Source organism: Tribolium castaneum, chromosome 2, assembly GCF_031307605.1.
Source record: "Tribolium castaneum strain GA2 chromosome 2, icTriCast1.1, whole genome shotgun sequence".
NCBI classification, from domain to species: domain Eukaryota; kingdom Metazoa; phylum Arthropoda; class Insecta; order Coleoptera; family Tenebrionidae; genus Tribolium; species Tribolium castaneum.
Genome location: NC_087395.1, coordinates 24,896,512 through 24,915,588, shown reverse-complemented (window position 1 = coordinate 24,915,588; position 19,077 = coordinate 24,896,512). Strand labels below are relative to the sequence as shown.

General features: G+C 33.5%; 2 protein-coding genes across 8 annotated transcripts in view; one reads left to right on the top strand and one right to left on the bottom strand.

The window, feature by feature from the left end:
- The window catches only part of heph (hephaestus), a 109,300-nt gene extending 102,347 nt beyond the window's left edge, over window positions 1–6,953 (top strand). For all 7 annotated transcript variants that reach the window (XM_008200143.3, XM_008200140.3, XM_015983714.2 and 4 more), the window contains 5 exons: window positions 8–522; window positions 2,799–2,832; window positions 3,218–3,310; window positions 3,376–3,670; window positions 5,745–6,953. In XM_008200143.3, the coding sequence (XP_008198365.1) occupies window positions 8–522; window positions 2,799–2,832; window positions 3,218–3,310; window positions 3,376–3,670; window positions 5,745–5,877 (1,070 nt within the window). In that variant the 3' untranslated portion in view covers window positions 5,878–6,953. The remainder of the gene's footprint in view (window positions 1–7; window positions 523–2,798; window positions 2,833–3,217; window positions 3,311–3,375; window positions 3,671–5,744) is intronic.
- A 1,760-nt stretch (window positions 6,954–8,713) lies between these two features.
- Window positions 8,714–19,077, bottom strand: part of Frl (Formin-like) — a 47,199-nt gene continuing 36,835 nt past the window's right edge. Inside the window, exons 9-12 of the mRNA XM_015983784.2 lie at window positions 9,986–10,265; window positions 9,650–9,924; window positions 9,272–9,388; window positions 8,714–9,216 (exon numbers count right to left, since the gene is read on the bottom strand). Coding sequence (XP_015839270.1) covers window positions 9,004–9,216; window positions 9,272–9,388; window positions 9,650–9,924; window positions 9,986–10,265 — 885 coding nt within the window. The 3' untranslated portion in view covers window positions 8,714–9,003. The remainder of the gene's footprint in view (window positions 9,217–9,271; window positions 9,389–9,649; window positions 9,925–9,985; window positions 10,266–19,077) is intronic.

Here is a 19,077-nt window from a genome sequence, read left to right as displayed (position 1 = left end):
TTTCCAGACTCATTCCAGGCGCTAATCCAGTACCCGGACACGGCGTCGGCCCAGTCGGCCAAGCAGGCCCTCGACGGCCAGAACATCTACAACAGCTGTTGCACGCTGCGCATCGACTACTCGAAGATGTCGTCGTTGAACGTGAAATACAACAACGACAAATCGCGCGACTACACCAACCCCAACCTGCCCACCGGCGACGCCAACGACCAGCTCGCCACCCTCGGCGGCGGCCTCGCCGGCGGCCTGGGGGCGGACATCCTGCTGCTGGCGGCGCAGCCCCGCTTGGCGCGCGAACGCATGGCCGACTCCATCCTGGCCGGGACGCCGGGCGTTCTGAGCGGGCCGTTCATGCACGGCCTGGCGTCGACGCTGGCGACGCCCTACGGAGGCGGCGTCGCCGGCGGCATCCCCGGCCTCGGGGGCTTCGCCCTGGGGCAGACGGCGCCCGGACTGCGGGGCATCGCGGCGCCCGGATTGGCACTCGCCACCGTCTTACTCGTTAGTAATTTAAACGAAGAGGTCAGTAGATGGGGGCGTTGGAGGGGGCGGGTGTACAGTTCACCGTTCATTTGACTAATCTTTTTAATTAATTAATTTCGACTAATATCGAGTGAACTGTACCTGGTTTTGTTTGTTTTGTCTCTTGGTTACATTGAAGAATATTTATTTAACTGGATGGTGGGTCTGAGAACTGGCATTTTTTCACGATTTTTTGATCGTTTATTTAAAAAAAATAAAGCTAGATAAGCATTGCCCTAGGCAATTTTCCAACGGTGATGGAAATATTTGTGTCACAAAGTGAGATAGCACCTAGACAAGGTAGTAACTACTATAACGGCCTTTTGGATTTTTGCAAATTTTTTCGTTCCAAACCTTTCAAAATTTCGATAATGACCTCCCAAAAGTACTGTGCTTATGTCATTTTGCCCAAATATAACCTTAAGAAAATTTTCTAAGAACCTAGTTTCTTTAAAAAAATATGGTGTAATTTCCGTTATTTTTTATTATTATATGTTATTTTAGCCTGTTTTTGAATTGGGGACCAAGGAAAAAAAAAGTTGTTTTCATAAATACAGCTCTGAATTTTGTTCAAGATTTCTCTAATAAAACAGTGTCAAAAAAATGAAGACTTATTTTTTTTTATTTTTTCGAACGTTTTTGTACTTTTTATGGCTTTAAGAATTTATGTCGAAATAAATTATGTTATGTTTCACACTAGAAATTATTATAATTAATGTAATTATAGTCTAAACGTAATTTATCGACAGGTAGAAAAAAAATATTATTCATTTTTTTATATTATATTTGTATCTATTTTATATTTGAGTTACTGGAAAAAAAATGTTGCAATGAAAAACCCACTTTTCTTGTTAAAACAAACTCAAAACCAGCCGAAAACATATAAACTTAAGCCAAAAATGATGTTAGATGTGCCTTTTTTTTGTCCAAAATCACAAAAATTTCGCCAAAAATAAGCTGATAAAAACCAAAAATCTTGATTTTTAAACGAAATTTTCAATTTTGTGGGAGGTTTTACCAAAACAGATCGAAAAATCACTAAATTGAGCCAATAATTTCATTATTTTTCAAGCGTTTTACATAAAAAAAATCTTTTACACAATTTTGTTGAAAATTATTGAGAATAAGAAACCGAACATGTTATTTTTGCTTTTTAAATTATTATTTAAGCAAGATTTTTTTGAAAAATGTTTACAAAAGTTGCCAGAAAAATCACGAAATCACATCGAAATTTATATTATTTTGTTTGTTTCATTCAATTTTAGCTTGTTTTTGGTGGAAAATGTGTTATTTTTTGGTCTATAGACGTATTTTGAAAAAAAACATTGCTTTTACTGTTTTTTGTGTGTTTTAACATAGTTCTGTGTTAGAAAAACAATTATTTTGTTATAACAGACCGACAATTCATAAAATTAGACAAAAAAATAAGTTTAATTTGCTTCTTTAACAGTGTCTGATCGCGTTTTTGTGTAAAAACCAATTTTTTTTGAAAAACAAATGAATTTTAAACCCATTTCTCAATTTGTATGTGAGACTTTTATAATTTTTTAGATTATTTATATTATTATTATATTTATTATTATATTTAAGATTAATCCCATCATATTTTTATTGTTTTTTTTTTGATTAATTAATTAATTTTGTTTGAAATTTTTTTCGAAAATTGTCTTTAAAAATGGTCCTTTTTTGAGTCAAATATTTTATTAATTTAAAAAAAATATCAAATTTCCGAAAATATCATTAAAATATTTTCTATATTTATAATGTATTTCATATTCTTTCCCATCTCAGGTGTATTTAAATCACAATTATGGTCATAAACACTGTTAAAACCCCGCTAGTATTTATATTTTCATTAAAAAATGGGTAAAAGGCCAAGAAAACGTTTTTCAAAGATTTAATTTTTCCGGGCCACCTGTGCCACCAAATCCCCGTTTGCATCGCGCGCCGACTTGAAAAATTAAGATTCCATTGAATTGTTTGCCTCGATTGCGTCATGATTTCCAACATAGAGGTGATTTGTTTACAGAAATAAATCCCAAATGTCAAGAAACCGCGCACAACCTTGAACTTTTCACCCGTTTTGTTGCAATTCGTATTCCTCGTTGGCCATAATAAGATGAAAAATGCCAGTTCTCGACTTGCGTTAATTTTTGATTATACGACGTTATATCTAATGCTGTTTTTTCTTTTTTTTTACATTTGCTGCCCTTCCGGTGGCAACGCCTACCTCTTTGTGCCACGTTACATCCTCCTGTCATCTTTCTCTCTCGTAGACGGTCACGCCTGATGCTCTCTTTACACTATTTGGTATGTTTTCACACTTAATTATATCGAGCCGTCCGACGACTCTGTTCTTTTAACAAAATTAAAATTGGAAGTTAACAACCAAGCTTTAACCTTTCGCCGCTCTTTTGTTCCTCAGTAGTTAAAATAACAGAGTTTATGAGTTTTTTAATCATTTGATTTACTCTTTCTGTTATATTGATTGTTTTAAAGACAGTTTTGTGATCATTGTTTGTTTTGACCAAATTTCCTGTTTCGTTCGTTTCGTCGAGCTTTTTGCTACTAGATTCGAGTTTTGTTGTCTTTTTTTTTTCTTATTTTTATTGCATGTTTTGTGTTCAAATTAAAGTTTTAGACTTTTCTGTCTCCTAGTGCCCATAGCAAAAACAAAAATGTGCGTGTTTTTTAGGGGTGTACGGTGACGTGCAAAGGGTGAAGATCTTGTACAACAAGAAGGATTCGGCTCTGGTCCAGTTGGCGGAGCCTCACCAAGCACACTTGGGTAATAATTACGAAAAAATTCCAGGCGGGCACTCGGAGTAACAAAAACTTTCGCGATTTTTGCAGCTATAACGCACATGGATAAGCTGAAGGTGTTCGGAAAGACAATCAGGGTAATGTTGAGCAAGCACCAGTCGGTGCAGATGCCGAAAGAAGGCCAGCCGGACGCTGGCCTCACAAAAGACTACAGCCAGAGTCCGCTGCACAGGTTTAAGAAGCCAGGCTCGAAGAATTACCAGAATATCTATCCGCCCTCGTCGACGCTGCATCTCAGTAATATACCGGCGACGATCAACGAGGACGATATCAAAGAGGCTTTCACCAAGAACGGGTTTACAGTAAAGGCCTTCAAATTCTTCCCGTGAGTATTTTCAGTGCGTGGGCGGCGGAGGCGAGTGCTGTTTTTAGGCGCGGGCGCGCGCTTTCTAATCGTAATGAAAAAAATTTAAAAAATCTTAGTAAAAAATAAAATAATAAATATCGAAAAAAATTGGTAGAAATAAATATCGAAACCAAATTTTCTTCATTATTTTCCAACTATTCGGAGTTATGTCCTTAGAATTGAGTGTTTCTAACGTAGAATGACCGGCGGAATCCAAATTTGCAAGAATCAAGTCGCTACGACTAACCTTTCGGAAAATATCGGCAAAAATTTAGCCTTGTCAAAATTTATCGAAACCAAATTTTCTTCATTATTTTCCAACTATTCGGAATTATGTCCTTAGAATTGAGTGTTTCTAACGTAGAATGACCGGCGGAATCCAAATTTGCAAGAATCAAGTCGCTACGACTAACCGTTCTGAAAATATCAGCAAAAATTTTGCCTTGTCAAAATTTATCGAAACCAAATTTTCTTCATTATTTTCCAACTATTCGGAGTTATGTCCTTAGAACTGAGTGTTTCTAACGTAGAATGACCGGCAAAATCCAAATTTGCAAGAATCAAGTCGCTACGACTAACCGTTCTGAAAATATTAGCAAAAATTTTGCCTTGTCAAAATTTATCGAAACCAAATTTTCTTCATTATTTTCTTTCTATTCGGGCTTATGTCCTTAGAATTAAGTGTTTCTAACGTAAAATGACCGGCGGAATCCAAATTTGCAAGAATCAAGTCGCTACGACTAACCGTTCGGAAAATATCGGCAAAAATTTAGCCTTGTCAAAATTTATCAAAACCAAATTTTCTTCATTATTTTCCAACTATTCGGGGTTATGTCCTTAAAATTAAGTGTTTCTAACGTAAAATGACCGCCGGAATCCAAATTTGCAAAAATCAAGTCGCTACGACTAACCGTTCTGAAAATATCAGCAAAAATTTAGCCTCGTCAAAATTTGTCGAAACCAAACTTTCTTCGTTATTTTTCAACTATTCAGAGTTATGTCCTTAGAATTGAGTGTTTCTAACGTAGAATGACCGGCGGAATCCAAATTTGCACGAATCAAGTCGCTACGACTAACCGTTCTGAAAATATCAGCAAAAATTTAGCCTTGTCAAAATTTATCGAAACCAAATTTTCTTCATTATTTTCCTTCTATTCGGGCTTATGTCCTTAAAATTAAGTGTTTCTAACGTAAAATGACCGCCGGAATCCAAATTTGCAAAAATCAAGTCGCTACGACTAACCGTTCTGAAAATATCAGCAAAAATTTAGCCTCGTCAAAATTTGTCGAAACCAAACTTTCTTCGTTATTTTTCAACTATTCAGAGTTATGTCCTTAGAATTGAGTGTTTCTAACGTAGAATGACCGGCGGAATCCAAATTTGCACGAATCAAGTCGCTACGACTAACCGTTCTGAAAATATCAGCAAAAATTTAGCCTTGTCAAAATTTATCGAAACCAAATTTTCTTCATTATTTTCCTTCTATTCGGGCTTATGTCCTTAAAATTAAGTGTTTCTAACGTAGAATGACCGGCGGAATCCAAATTTGCACGAATCAAGTCGCTACGACTAACCGTTCTGAAAATATCAGCAAAAATTTTGCCTTGTCAAAATTTATCGAAACCAAATTTTCTTCATTATTTTCCTTCTATTCGGGCTTATGTCCTTAAAATTAAGTGTTTCTAACGTAGAATGACCGGCGGAATCCAAATTTGCAAGAATCAAGTCGCTACGACTAACCGTTCGGAAAATATCGGCAAAAATTTTGCCTTGTCAAAATTTCTCGAACATTGCTCAAAACAACATGCGATTGCTTTGGGTCACTAGGAACCATAAAAAAATCATCTTTTATTTTATTGATAATAATTTATTATTAATTTATTTTATTTATAAGTAAAGGTAGAAAACTGAAAAAATGACATGCATAGAAACAAATATGTCACTATATTAGTTTTTGAAGTGTACTTTTTTGTATATAAAGAATTTCTTTAAAAAAAAAATCAAGGAACTGTATAACACACAGCTTAGGTTTTGACGAATTGTTTGTTGCAGCAAAGACAAGAAGATGGCGCTGATCCAGCTGCCGAGCATGGAGGAGGCCGTGGAGGCCCTGATCCGGATGCACAACTACCAACTTTCCGAATCGAATCACTTGCGAGTCTCCTTTTCGAAATCGAGTATATAATGCAGCGTTTAAGAAGAAGAAAAAAAAACAATCCGATTGCACAGTACAGTATTCATTCCATTTGTCGTAGCGACGACATTAGCTAATATATTATATAATTGCAGCGCTTATTTATTGAATAGACTGTTTCTGGCAGGTTAAGCTTTGATTGATGATTCTATTGACAAATCAGTATGACGTTAGTATTTTTTTAAAGAGATGTTAGTTATAAGTTGTATTTTCTAAGTATTGTTGAAGAAGGAAGTATTTTTTTATTTTATGACGATGATATTTAGTTGCGTTGCGTTCAGTATTGGATGGCTTTAAATTCAAACCGCTACAAAACGAGAGAAACATAGGTGATTATGTGGATCAAGTCGCCGCGATGTTATTTTTTGTAAGTTTATAGAGAGTGTTAGTGTTAAGGCGGGTTGTTCACCGACCACGGCCTACTAGTATTAATTGGCTAGTATTGTTAGGACGTCGCGGACAAATTAGCGTATCGTAGTTTTAGCCAGTGATTAGTTTAGGGTAAACCACAGGGTTCTAGATGTACCCTAGAGATATGGATGTGTTGTCTTGTAGGTCCAAGAAAACGATTCATATTTTGCGGAGAGATCAAGCCACCGTGTCCCCGTATTATACTTACAATGAATCTCTTTATTTTTTCTAAAACACGCTCGCTTGATCTCCGGTTTATTAATTATATAACGGTATATATTTCTCTCTTATCTTAACTATACACTTGACAATCATAGATTCATTACTATTTAGTGAAAACAAAGACGCGTGATTCGCTGTCTCTTCTCATCCAATCAAAATCGTGCGCACGCGCTTGCGCAGTGACAAGGGACATATCGCATGGATGTTATTTGCCAAATTCAAAGTCAATATCTACAATACTTGTGACTACACTAAATGTCTATAAAAAACGATATTTTTTCATATGTTAAGTGCGCACAAGTCTTTCACGACGAGGTCGCTTTTGTTCGAATCGCTTCTCAGGATTTTATTTCATTTCCTTTCGTTAGTGTGTAATTTATGCATTTACTGTTTATTTTTTTCTGTTTGATAATTAAACTTTTTCTTTGTATTTATACATTTCGTTTATTTTACCCGAGTTTTTTCCGCACCACAGAGGACTAAAACATGCTGGAAAAATGGCCCAAAAAGTATTAAATGACGAGTAAAATTTTCTGGTTCAACAGCTAAATCACGAAAACAGATAAAGCAGAGTAATACAGTATAAAGTTAAGCTCAAGGAATTTAAAATCTGGGAAATAGTCGTTTAAAAAAACAAGTTAAAGAGAAGTTGAGCCGAAATTCAAACCTCTAAAAATTCAACTAAAATCGTTAATCTCGGAAACATTAAAAAACAAATCAAAAAAAATTAAATTAAATTCCACCCTTTCTTAATAATACAGGATTCAGTAAAAACTTACTTTTATCGAACTGTCTTGGCATACAATTTTTGACAAAAGAGATTAATTGGCGCAGTCGGTAGGATTTATGGCGCAATTTTAAGAGGTTGGAATGGTGGCTGTTTAGGACCTAAACCTGCGATTTAAACCGCTTGTCGCTTTAGTCCTCGGTGGTTTCTTCCATACAAATATTGTAAAACCGGACTTGGCTGTCGTCAGGTCTGGTTTGCGAGGCTTGTAGAAAAGTCTCAGTTTTGTGATTGATATTTATGAGCGTGAACTGGCACACGCCATAATAGGAACAAAGATGGCATCGTGCCTGACCGTGGGATCAACTAAACAAATCATTGAATAAATATCTATTTAACAATTGCATTCAACATAAATATCGACATAGCTGATGCGTATATCTATCTATCCACATATACTCTACTATTTACATACTTAGATTACTTTTAGATTAACGTAGTTGGTAAAGTTTAGCTTAAACTATGGGCACAATTTGGATTTTTATCAAATTACGTACAGTACGAAATTCTATTTTGCACCGTTGTTTCAAGGCGGCCGAGACACGATCGAGACCTCCTTCAGCGGCTGAGGCTCGTTCCAGCAGTATTCATTATATGTACAATGACACGGCCAGTTCGAAGTGATGCGTTTATATATTTTTAATATTATTTTGAAACTTGCGTTCAGTTTTTACAATCTGTATCATGTATTCGAGTACTACCTATATCAAACATATTATGATTCTGAAAAGTTTAGATTTATTCTTTGTCATTTTACAATAAAAATGTTTAAATAATTTAAATGCCTTTCAATGCATCCCCGACAACCCCAATTTTTAAAAGTTGGTCAAGAAGGTATTTTTTCTTTTTCGCCCCAAAAACGTTTTTCGCCATTTTGAACCTTTCAAAGTACAAAAGTGTCAATTGGCCCGATCTAAATTTTTTTGTTTAATATTTTAATGGCCTTCACAAAAATGAAAAAAGATTTTTTTTAACTCATTCTAACATAGTTTTATGGACTTTTATATGCCTTTACAACCTTCTCGAGCTGTTCAATATCTATAGTGGAAACTTTTATTCATTAAAAAAATTCATAACTCAAAAACTAAAAGTCGTAGCGCAATGCGGTTTGTTCCATTGAATTCAGCTGTTCATTTTCTGTATTATACCAACTTTTCACGAGATTTAAAATTTTCAATTTTTTTGCTTAAATTTCAATACACTTTTACCTTCAAAAAGGTGAAAAAAAATTTTTTTTAAAACTCGTTCTATCGTAGGTTTTTGGACTTGTTACGTCCTTACGTTCCTCTACAGTTGTTAAAAGTCAAAAAAAGTCCGTATGTTCGTTTTTTTGTTTGACAACAAAAGCTAAAATAGAAAAAAGGGAAAAGTTTCAAAGGAGGGAAAAGGCACGAAATAATTCCCAACTTTTAATCAATCAATAATAAACTTTTTATTGCTTGGCTATAAATAATAAACATACAATTCGCATTAAAACATTTCAAAATCACAAATCAGTAAAACACGCACAAACGACAAACCCGGAATGTGCCGTAATGATTATTTCAGTGTACAAACAACAATATAAAAATAGCCTTACCACTAGTAGTACTTTATAAAATTGCAACTATGTACAAAAATATTTAAATACAATCACATCTTAATATCATCATCAGCATCAGAGAGCATTTACACGAATTATTTACAGCTTTTGAGACTCAAACTTCCAACTCTTCCATTGTTTTAGACAAGCGATTATTATCAATCCTCCGTCTTTGACTTCTTCGCACCGCATCGGCACGACGGTAAGGCTCACTTTTTAGCCCTAGGAGGATATCTTCAAGGGCACCATTGTACACTTCGTCTTGTTGCAAGAGCTTTTTCTCCTGCACCAGTCTTGTTTTGTGTTTCAATTCGTTTATTACAGCTTCCTGTAATCAAAATTAAATTTCCAATTTTTTCAAACACTTTTTTTCAAACTCTCACTTGTTGTTTCTTCTGGTTGATTTTATTCCTCTTCGCCACGTCTTCGTTGGTTTTATTGTTGGCATTTTGAGCAGCGATTTCCAGTCTCCTTCTTTGCTCGTTGTCCTGATCCGCTTGCTACAAATCGGAATTACTCAAACTTTCAAACTAATTTTGCCATTTTTCGGCCAGCTTTAGCGAAATCTCGCCAGTTTTCAGCACAGAACGTGTTACATTGTGAAAAAAACTTAATTTGCAGTTAAAAAATTGGTTTTTTGGCTTATTTTTGAAGAAATGTTTTTTAGACCATTTTAACACAATATAAGATTGCACTTTTCGATCTTTTTCGACATAATTTCGCTAAATAATTGCTGAAATACTCAAGAAAGCAAGAAATACCTTGAAAGCTTTGACAAATCTGACTAACAAGGAGAAGAAAGTGTTGGCATCGGTGGTCCTTGGCGACTCTGCAAAATACTCCACGCACTCCCTGAAGGCCTCTTGTGCTGTTTTGGCGTCGTTCCTCAATCGCCTCAACTTCTCCTCGGCATTGGCGAGGAAATCACGAACGACGATGCTCTGAGGCCCTTTGCCCCGGATTTCGGCCTCTTTTCGGACCGCTTCCATCCCTTTCTCTAGCTCATGGACATCAGTTGTGATGTTTTCGAGAGAAACTAGAAAAAAATTGATACATTTCGACCAAAATAAAAAATTACAAGTCAAACAAATTCATACCAACTGCGGCTTTCTCTATGTAGTGCAGGTCCGAGTCGAAGTTTAGCAATTCGGGGAATTTTTGGCGAATCGTTGCGACGATGTAATGCAAAAGACACATTCTTTTATCGGTCGATTTCGTGTCTAAAAGTGTGTCGAGTGATTGAAGTTTGAAGCCGTAAGCCGGCCCTCGTTTACTGCTGTTGAGATAATTGCCGAATGCGAGGATTATCTCCAAAACTGATCTCAATTTCTTCGAGTTTTTCACAGAATTTGAGCCAGAAATGATCGCATGTGTTTGCTAGAAGTAACAAAAAAACAAAAGTAGGGACGTAAGCTCAAAAAAAGGCAAAAATCATGCCATTTTCTGATAATAATATAATAATAATAAATAAACTAAAAGTCGTAGAGCAATGCGGTTTGTTCCATTGAATTCAGCGGCCCATTTTCTGTATTATACCGACTTTTCGCCAGCTTTAAAATTTTGATTTTTTTTTGCTAAAATTTCCTGAGTAGAAAGTGAAAAAATTATTTTTTTTTAAACTAGTTCTATCATAGTTTTTCGTACATATATATGCCTTTACAACCCCCTAGAGTTGTTAAAAGTCCAAGTGTTCGATTTTTTGATGTTTGATTTTTCCAATTTTTGTCGCTATTTTGGACGATTCCGGGTATCCGTTACATATATCGAGCAATAGCTCCGGAACTATTAGAGATAACCCCACGAAGTGTATTATCGTTGGAAAGCTCTTTAAATTATCTATTTTTTTCAAAAAAGATCATTGTTCTCAGACTAATAGTTTTCGAGCAAATTGCTGCTAAATGCAAAAATTGGTAAAATTTAAAAAAATTCATAACTAAAAAACTATTGGGAATTTGGCAATTTTCTCGATGCCAGTCGATTCCCCGGATCATTTTGCATAGGTATGGATCAAAACAGTTCCACTTTTTAGAATAGTTTAGCCGTAAATGAGAAAATAAAAAAAATTAAAAAAAAGTTAACACCCCCCCCTTAAAATCGGTCAATTTTTAAAGTGTCTCAAAATCAAATAAAACCTATTCTATCTTATAGATTTTGATGTGCTCTTTACGATGGAACAAACCGTTTTCTTCTAGCTCTTTTAGTTTGGCCGTAATCGGCGTTTGAAAATTGAAAAATTTTTTGCGAGATATCGCCTTGAGTTCTATGCCATTTTGTAGAGTTTTTTATTCCGGTTATCCTCCATTTTTCCGTTTCTCGATATCTTCAATAGTTTCGCCGTAATTGGCGATTGAAAATTGAAAAAAAGTGAAAATGTAAACCTTTTTTTGCGTTTTTCTCGGAAACTAAAAGACTTAGAGCAACGAGCAAAAATCCATCTGATAGCGCTTAATTTTCTCTATTTTTTCGACCAAACCCGGAGCCGCTCCGGGCAACGGTTCCGGCTACAGAGGCGATCAAAGTTTTGCACTAAAAAAATTCATAAAAAAAAAACTAAAAGTCGTAGAGCATTGCGGTTTGTTCCATTGAATTCTACGGCTCATTTTACATATTATATCAATTTTTCACAAGAATTAAAAATTTAAAATTTTTTGCCTAAATTTAGGGTAGCCATTTGTCATAGTGAAAAATTTTATTCATTAAAAAAATTCATAACTCAAAAACTAAAAGTCGTAGAGCAATGCGGTTTGTTCCATTGAATTCAGCGGATCATTTTACATATTATATCAATTTTTCACAAGAATTAAAAATTTAAAATTTTTTGCCTAAATTTAGAGTAGCCATTTGTCATAGTGAAAAATTTTATTCATTAAAAAAATTCATAACTCAAAAACTAAAAGTCGTAGAGCAATGCGGTTTGTTCCATTGAATTCAGCGGTTCATTTTACATATTATATCAACTTTTCACGAGATTTAAAATTTTCAATTTTTTTGCTCAAATTTCCTGAGTAATAAATACACTTACCTTCAAAGAAGTGAAAAAAAAAATTTTTTTAAACTAACTCCAACAAATTTTTATGGACTTCTACATGTCTTAACAACCCTCTAAAGTTGTTAAAAGTCCACAAAAAATACAAATGATGGATTTTTTGATGTTTGATTTTTTCAATTTTCGTCGTAGTTTTTGTCGGTTTTGGGTACCCGGAACATTTCTCGAGCAATAGCTCCGGAACTATTAGAGATAACCCCACGAAGTGTATTATCGTTGGAAAGCTCTTTAAATTATCTATTTTTTTCAAAAAAGATCATTGTTCTCAGACTAATAGTTTTCGAGCAAATTGCTGCTAAATGCAAAAATTGGTAAAATTTAAAAAAATTCATAACTAAAAAACTATTGGGAATTTGGCAATTTTCTCGATGCCAATCGATTCCCCGGATCATTTTGCATAGGTATGGATCAAAACAGTTCCACTTTTTAGAATAGTTTAGCCGTAAATGAGAAAATAAAAAAAATTAAAAAAAGTTAACACCCCCCCCTTAAAATCGGTCAATTTTTAAAGTGTCTCAAAATCAAATAAAACCTATTCTATCTTATAGATTTTGATGTGCTCTTTACGATGGAACAAACCGTTTTCTTCTAGCTCTTTTAGTTTGGCCGTAATCGGCGTTTGAAAATTGAAAAATTTTTTGCGAGATATCGCCTTGAGTTCTATGCCATTTTGTAGAGTTTTTTATTCCGGTTATCCTCCATTTTTCCGTTTCTCGATATCTTCAATAGTTTCGCCGTAATTGGCGATTGAAAATTGAAAAAAAGTGAAAATGTAAACCTTTTTTTGTGTTTTTCTCGGAAACTAAAAGACTTAGAGCAACGAGCAAAAATCCATCTGATAGCGCTTAATTTTCTCTATTTTTTCGACCAAACCCGGAGCCGCTCCGGGCAACGGTTCCGGCTACAGAGGCGATCAAAGTTTTGCACTAAAAAAATTCATAAAAAAAAAACTAAAAGTCGTAGAGCATTGCGGTTTGTTCCATTGAATTCTACGGCTCATTTTACATATTATATCAATTTTTCACAAGAATTAAAAATTTAAAATTTTTTGCCTAAATTTAGGGTACCCATTTGTCATAGTGAAAAATTTTATTCATTAAAAAAATTCATAACTCAAAAACTAAAAGTCGTAGAGCAATGCGGTTTGTTCCATTGAATTCAGCGGTTCATTTTACATATTATATCAACTTTTCACGAGATTTAAAATTTTCAATTTTTTTGCTCAAATTTCCTGAGTAATAAATACACTTACCTTCAAAGAAGTGAAAAAAAAATTTTTTTTAAACTAACTCCAACAAATTTTTATGGACTTCTACATGTCTTAACAACCCTCTAAAGTTGTTAAAAGTCCACAAAAAATACAAATGGTGGATTTTTTGATGTTTGATTTTTTCAATTTTCGTCGTAGTTTTTGTCGGTTTTGGGTACCCGGAACATTTCTCGAGCAATAGCTCCGGAACTATTAGAGATAACCCCACGAAGTGTATTATCGTTGGAAAGCTCTTTAAATTATCTATTTTTTTCAAAAAAGATCATTGTTCTCAGACTAATAGTTTTCGAGCAAATCGCTGCTAAATGCAAAAATTGGTAAAATTTAAAAAAATTCATAACTAAAAAACTATTGGGAATTTGGCAATTTTCTCGATGTCAATCGATTCCCCGGATCATTTTGCATAGGTATGGATCAAAACAGTTCCACTTTTTAGAATAGTTTAGCCGTAAATGAGAAAATAAAAAAAATTAAAAAAAAGTTAACACCCCCCCCTTAAAATCGGTCAATTTTTAAAGTGTCTCAAAATCAAATAAAACCTATTCTATCTTATAGATTTTGATGTGCTCTTTACGATGGAACAAACCGTTTTCTTCTAGCTCTTTTAGTTTGGCCGTAATCGGCGTTTGAAAATTGAAAAATTTTTTGCGAGATATCACCTTGAGTTCTATGCCATTTTGTAGTTTTTTATTCCGGTTATCCTCCATTTTTCCGTTTCTCGATATCTTCAATAGTTTCGCCGTAATTGACGATTGAAAATTGAAAAAAAGTGAAAATGTAAACCTTTTTTTGTGTTTTTCTCGGAAACTAAAAGACTTAGAGCAACGAGCAAAAATCCATCTGATAGCGCTTAATTTTCTCTATTTTTTCGACCAAACCCGGAGCCGCTCCGGGCAACGGTTCCGGCTACAGAGGCGATCAAAGTTTTGCACTAAAAAAATTCATAAAAAAAAAACTAAAAGTCGTAGAGCATTGCGGTTTGTTCCATTGAATTCTACGGCTCATTTTACATATTATATCAATTTTTCATAAGAATTAAAAATTTAAAATTTTTTGCCTAAATTTAGGGTAGCCATTTGTCATAGTGAAAAATTTTATTCATTAAAAAAATTCATAACTCAAAAACTAAAAGTCGTAGAGCATTGCGGTTTGTTCCATTGAATTCTACGGCTCATTCTACATATTATATCAATTTTTCACAAGAATTAAAAATTTAAAATTTTTTGCCTAAATTTAGGGTAGCCATTTGTCATAGTGAAAAATTTTATTCATTAAAAAAATTCATAACTCAAAAACTAAAAGTGGTAGAGCAATGCGGTTTGTTCCGTTGAATTCAGCGGTTCATTTTACATATTATATCAACTTTTCACGAGATTTAAAATTTTCAATTTTTTTGCTCAAATTTCCTGAGTAATAAATACACTTACCTTCAAAGAAGTGAAAAAAAAATTTTTTTTAAACTAACTCCAACAAATTTTTATGGACTTCTACATGTCTTAACAACCCTCTAAAGTTGTTAAAAGTCCACAAAAAATACAAATGATGGATTTTTTGATGTTTGATTTTTTCAATTTTCGTCGTAGTTTTTGTCGGTTTTGGGTACCCGGAACATTTCTCGAGCAATAGCTCCGGAACTATTAGAGATAACCCCACGAAGTGTATTATCGTTGGAAAGCTCTTTAAATTATCTATTTTTTTCAAAAAAGATCATTGTTCTCAGACTAATAGTTTTCGAGCAAATCGCTGCTAAATGCAAAAATTGGTAAAATTTAAAAAAATTCATAACTAAAAAACTATTGGGAATTTGGCAATTTTCTCGATGCCAATCGATTCCCCGGATCATTTTGCATAGGTATGGATCAAAACAGTTCCACTTTTTAGAATAGTTTAGCCGTAAATGAGAAAATAAAAAAAAATAAAAAAAAGTTAACACCCCCCCCTTAAAATCGGTCAATTTTTAAAGTGTCTCAAAATCAAATAAAACCTATTCTATCTTATAGATTTTGATGTGCTCTTTACGATGGAACAAACCGTTTTCTTCTAGCTCTTTTAGTTTGGCCGTAATCGGCGTTTGAAAATTGAAAAATTTTTTGCGAGATATCGCCTTGAGTTCTATGCCATTTTGTAGAGTTTTTTATTCCGGTTATCCTCCATTTTTCCGTTTCTCGATATCTTCAATAGTTTCGCCGTAATTGGCGATTGAAAATTGAAAAAAAGTGAAAATGTAAACCTTTTTTTGCGTTTTTCTCGGAAACTAAAAGACTTAGAGCAACGAGCAAAAATCCATCTGATAGCGCTTAATTTTCTCTATTTTTTCGACCAAACCCGGAGCCGCTCCGGGCAACGGTTCCGGCTACAGAGGCGATCAAAGTTTTGCACTAAAAAAATTCATAAAAAAAAAACTAAAAGTCGTAGAGCATTGCGGTTTGTTCCATTGAATTCTACGGCTCATTCTACATATTGTATCAATTTTTCACAAGAATTAAAAATTTAAAATTTTTTGCCTACATTTAGGGTAGCCATTTGTCATAGTGAAAAATTTTATTCATTAAAAAAATTCATAACTCAAAAACTAAAAGTCGTAGAGCAATGCGGTTTGTTCCATTGAATTCAGCGGTTCATTTTACATATTATATCAATTTTTCACAAGAATTAAAAATTTAAAATTTTTTGCCTACATTTAGGGTAGCCATTTGTCATAGTGAAAAATTTTATTCATTAAAAAAATTCATAACTCAAAAACTAAAAGTCGTAGAGCATTGCGGTTTGTTCCATTGAATTCTACGGCTCATTCTACATATTATATCAATTTTTCACAAGAATTAAAAATTTAAAATTTTTTGCCTAAATTTAGGGTAGCCATTTGTCATAGTGAAAAATTTTATTCATTAAAAAAATTCATAACTCAAAAACTAAAAGTCGTAGAGCAATGCGGTTTGTTCCGTTGAATTCAGCGGTTCATTTTACATATTATATCAACTTTTCACGAGATTTAAAATTTTCAATTTTTTTGCTCAAATTTCCTGAGTAATAAATACACTTACCTTCAAAGAAGTGAAAAAAAAAATTTTTTTAAACTAACTCCAACAAATTTTTATGGACTTCTACATGTCTTAACAACCCTCTAAAGTTGTTAAAAGTCCACAAAAAATACAAATGATGGATTTTTTGATGTTTGATTTTTTCAATTTTCGTCGTAGTTTTTGTCGGTTTTGGGTACCCGGAACATTTCTCGAGCAATAGCTCCGGAACTATTAGAGATAACCCCACGAAGTGTATTATCGTTGGAAAGCTCTTTAAATTATCTATTTTTTTCAAAAAAGATCATTGTTCTCAGACTAATAGTTTTCGAGCAAATCGCTGCTAAATGCAAAAATTGGTAAAATTTAAAAAAATTCATAACTAAAAAACTATTGGGAATTTGGCAATTTTCTCGATGCCAATCGATTCCCCGGATCATTTTGCATAGGTATGGATCAAAACAGTTCCACTTTTTAGAATAGTTTAGCCGTAAATGAGAAAATAAAAAAAATTAAAAAAAAGTTAACACCCCCCCCTTAAAATCGGTCAATTTTTAAAGTGTCTCAAAATCAAATAAAACCTATTCTATCTTATAGATTTTGATGTGCTCTTTACGATGGAACAAACCGTTTTCTTCTAGCTCTTTTAGTTTGGCCGTAATCGGCGTTTGAAAATTGAAAATTTTTTTGCGAGATATCGCCTTGAGTTCTATGCCATTTTGTAGAGTTTTTTATTCCGGTTATCCTCCATTTTTCCGTTTCTCGATATCTTCAATAGTTTCGCCGTAATTGGCGATTGAAAATTGAAAAAAAGTGAAAATGTAAACCTTTTTTTGCGTTTTTCTCGGAAACTAAAAGACTTAGAGCAACGAGCAAAAATCCATCTGATAGCGCTTAATTTTCTCTATTTTTTCGACCAAACCCGGAGCCGCTCCGGGCAACGGTTCCGGCTACAGAGGCGATCAAAGTTTTGCACTAAAAAAATTCATAAAAAAAAACTAAAAGTCGTAGAGCATTGCGGTTTGTTCCATTGAATTCTACGGCTCATTCTACATATTGTATCAATTTTTCACAAGAATTAAAAATTTAAAATTTTTTGCCTACATTTAGGGTAGCCATTTGTCATAGTGAAAAATTTTATTCATTAAAAAAATTCATAACTCAAAAACTAAAAGTCGTAGAGCAATGCGGTTTGTTCCATTGAATTCAGCGGTTCATTTTACATATTATATCAACTTTTCACGAGATTTAAAATTTTCAATTTTTTTGCTCAAATTTCCTGAGTAATAAATACACTTACCTTCAAAGAAGTGAAAAAAAATTTTTTTTAAACTAACTCCAACAAATTTTTATGGACTTCTACATGTCTTAACAACCCTCTAAAGTTGTTAAAAGTCCACAAAAAATACAAATGATGGATTTTTTGATGTTTGATTTTTTCAATTTTCGTCGTAGTTTTTGTCGGTTTTGGGTACCCGGAACATTTCTCGAGCAATAGCTCCGGAACTATTAGAGATAACCCCACGAAGTGTATTATCGTTGGAAAGCTCTTTAAATTATCTATTTTTTTCAAAAAAGATCATTGTTCTCAGACTAATAGTTTTCGAGCAAATCGCTGCTAAATGCAAAAATTGGTAAAATTTAAAAAAATTCATAACTAAAAAACTATTGGGAATTTGGCAATTTTCTCGATGCCAATCGATTCCCCGGATCATTTTGCATAAGTATGGATCAAAACAGTTCCACTTTTTAGAATAGTTTAGCCGTAAATGAGAAAATAAAAAAAATTAAAAAAAAGTTAACACCCCCCCCTTAAAATCGGTCAATTTTTAAAGTGTCTCAAAATCAAATAAAACCTATTCTATCTTATAGATTTTGATGTGCTCTTTACGATGGAACAAACCGTTTTCTTCTAGCTCTTTTAGTTTGGCCGTAATCGGCGTTTGAAAATTGAAAAATTTTTTGCGAGATATCGCCTTGAGTTCTATGCCATTTTGTAGAGTTTTTTATTCCGGTTGTCCTCCATTTTTCCGTTTCTCGATATCTTCAATAGTTTCGCCGTAATTGGCGATTGAAAATTGAAAAAAAGTGAAAATGTAAACCTTTTTTTGTGTTTTTCTCGGAAACTAAAAGACTTAGAGCAACGAGCAAAAATCCATCTGATAGCGCTTAATTTTCTCTATTTTTTCGACCAAACCCGGAGCCGCTCCGGGCAACGGTTCCGGCTACAGAGGCGATCAAAGTTTTGCACTAAAAAAATTCATAAAAAAAAAACTAAAAGTCGTAGAGCATTGCGGTTTGTTCCATTGAATTCTACGGCTCATTTTACATATTATATCAATTTTTCATAAGAATTAAAAATTTAAAATTTTTTGCCTAAATTTAGGGTAGCCATTTGTCATAGTGAAAAATTTTATTCATTAAAAAAATTCATAACTCAAAAACTAAAAGTCGTAGAGCATTGCGGTTTGTTCCATTGAATTCTACGGCTCATTCTACATATTATATCAATTTTTCACAAGAATTAAAAATTTAAAATTTTTTGCCTAAATTTAGGGTAGCCATTTGTCATAGTGAAAAATTTTATTCATTAAAAAAATTCATAACTCAAAAACTAAAAGTCGTAGAGCAATGCGGTTTGTTCCATTGAATTCAGCGGTTCATTTTACATATTATATCAACTTTTCACGAGATTTAAAATTTTCAATTTTTTTGCTCAAATTTCCTGAGTAATAAATACACTTACCTTCAAAGAAGTGAAAAAAAAATTTTTTTTAAACTAACTCCAACAAATTTTTATGGACTTCTACATGTCTTAACAACCCTCTAAAGTTGTTAAAAGTCCACAAAAAA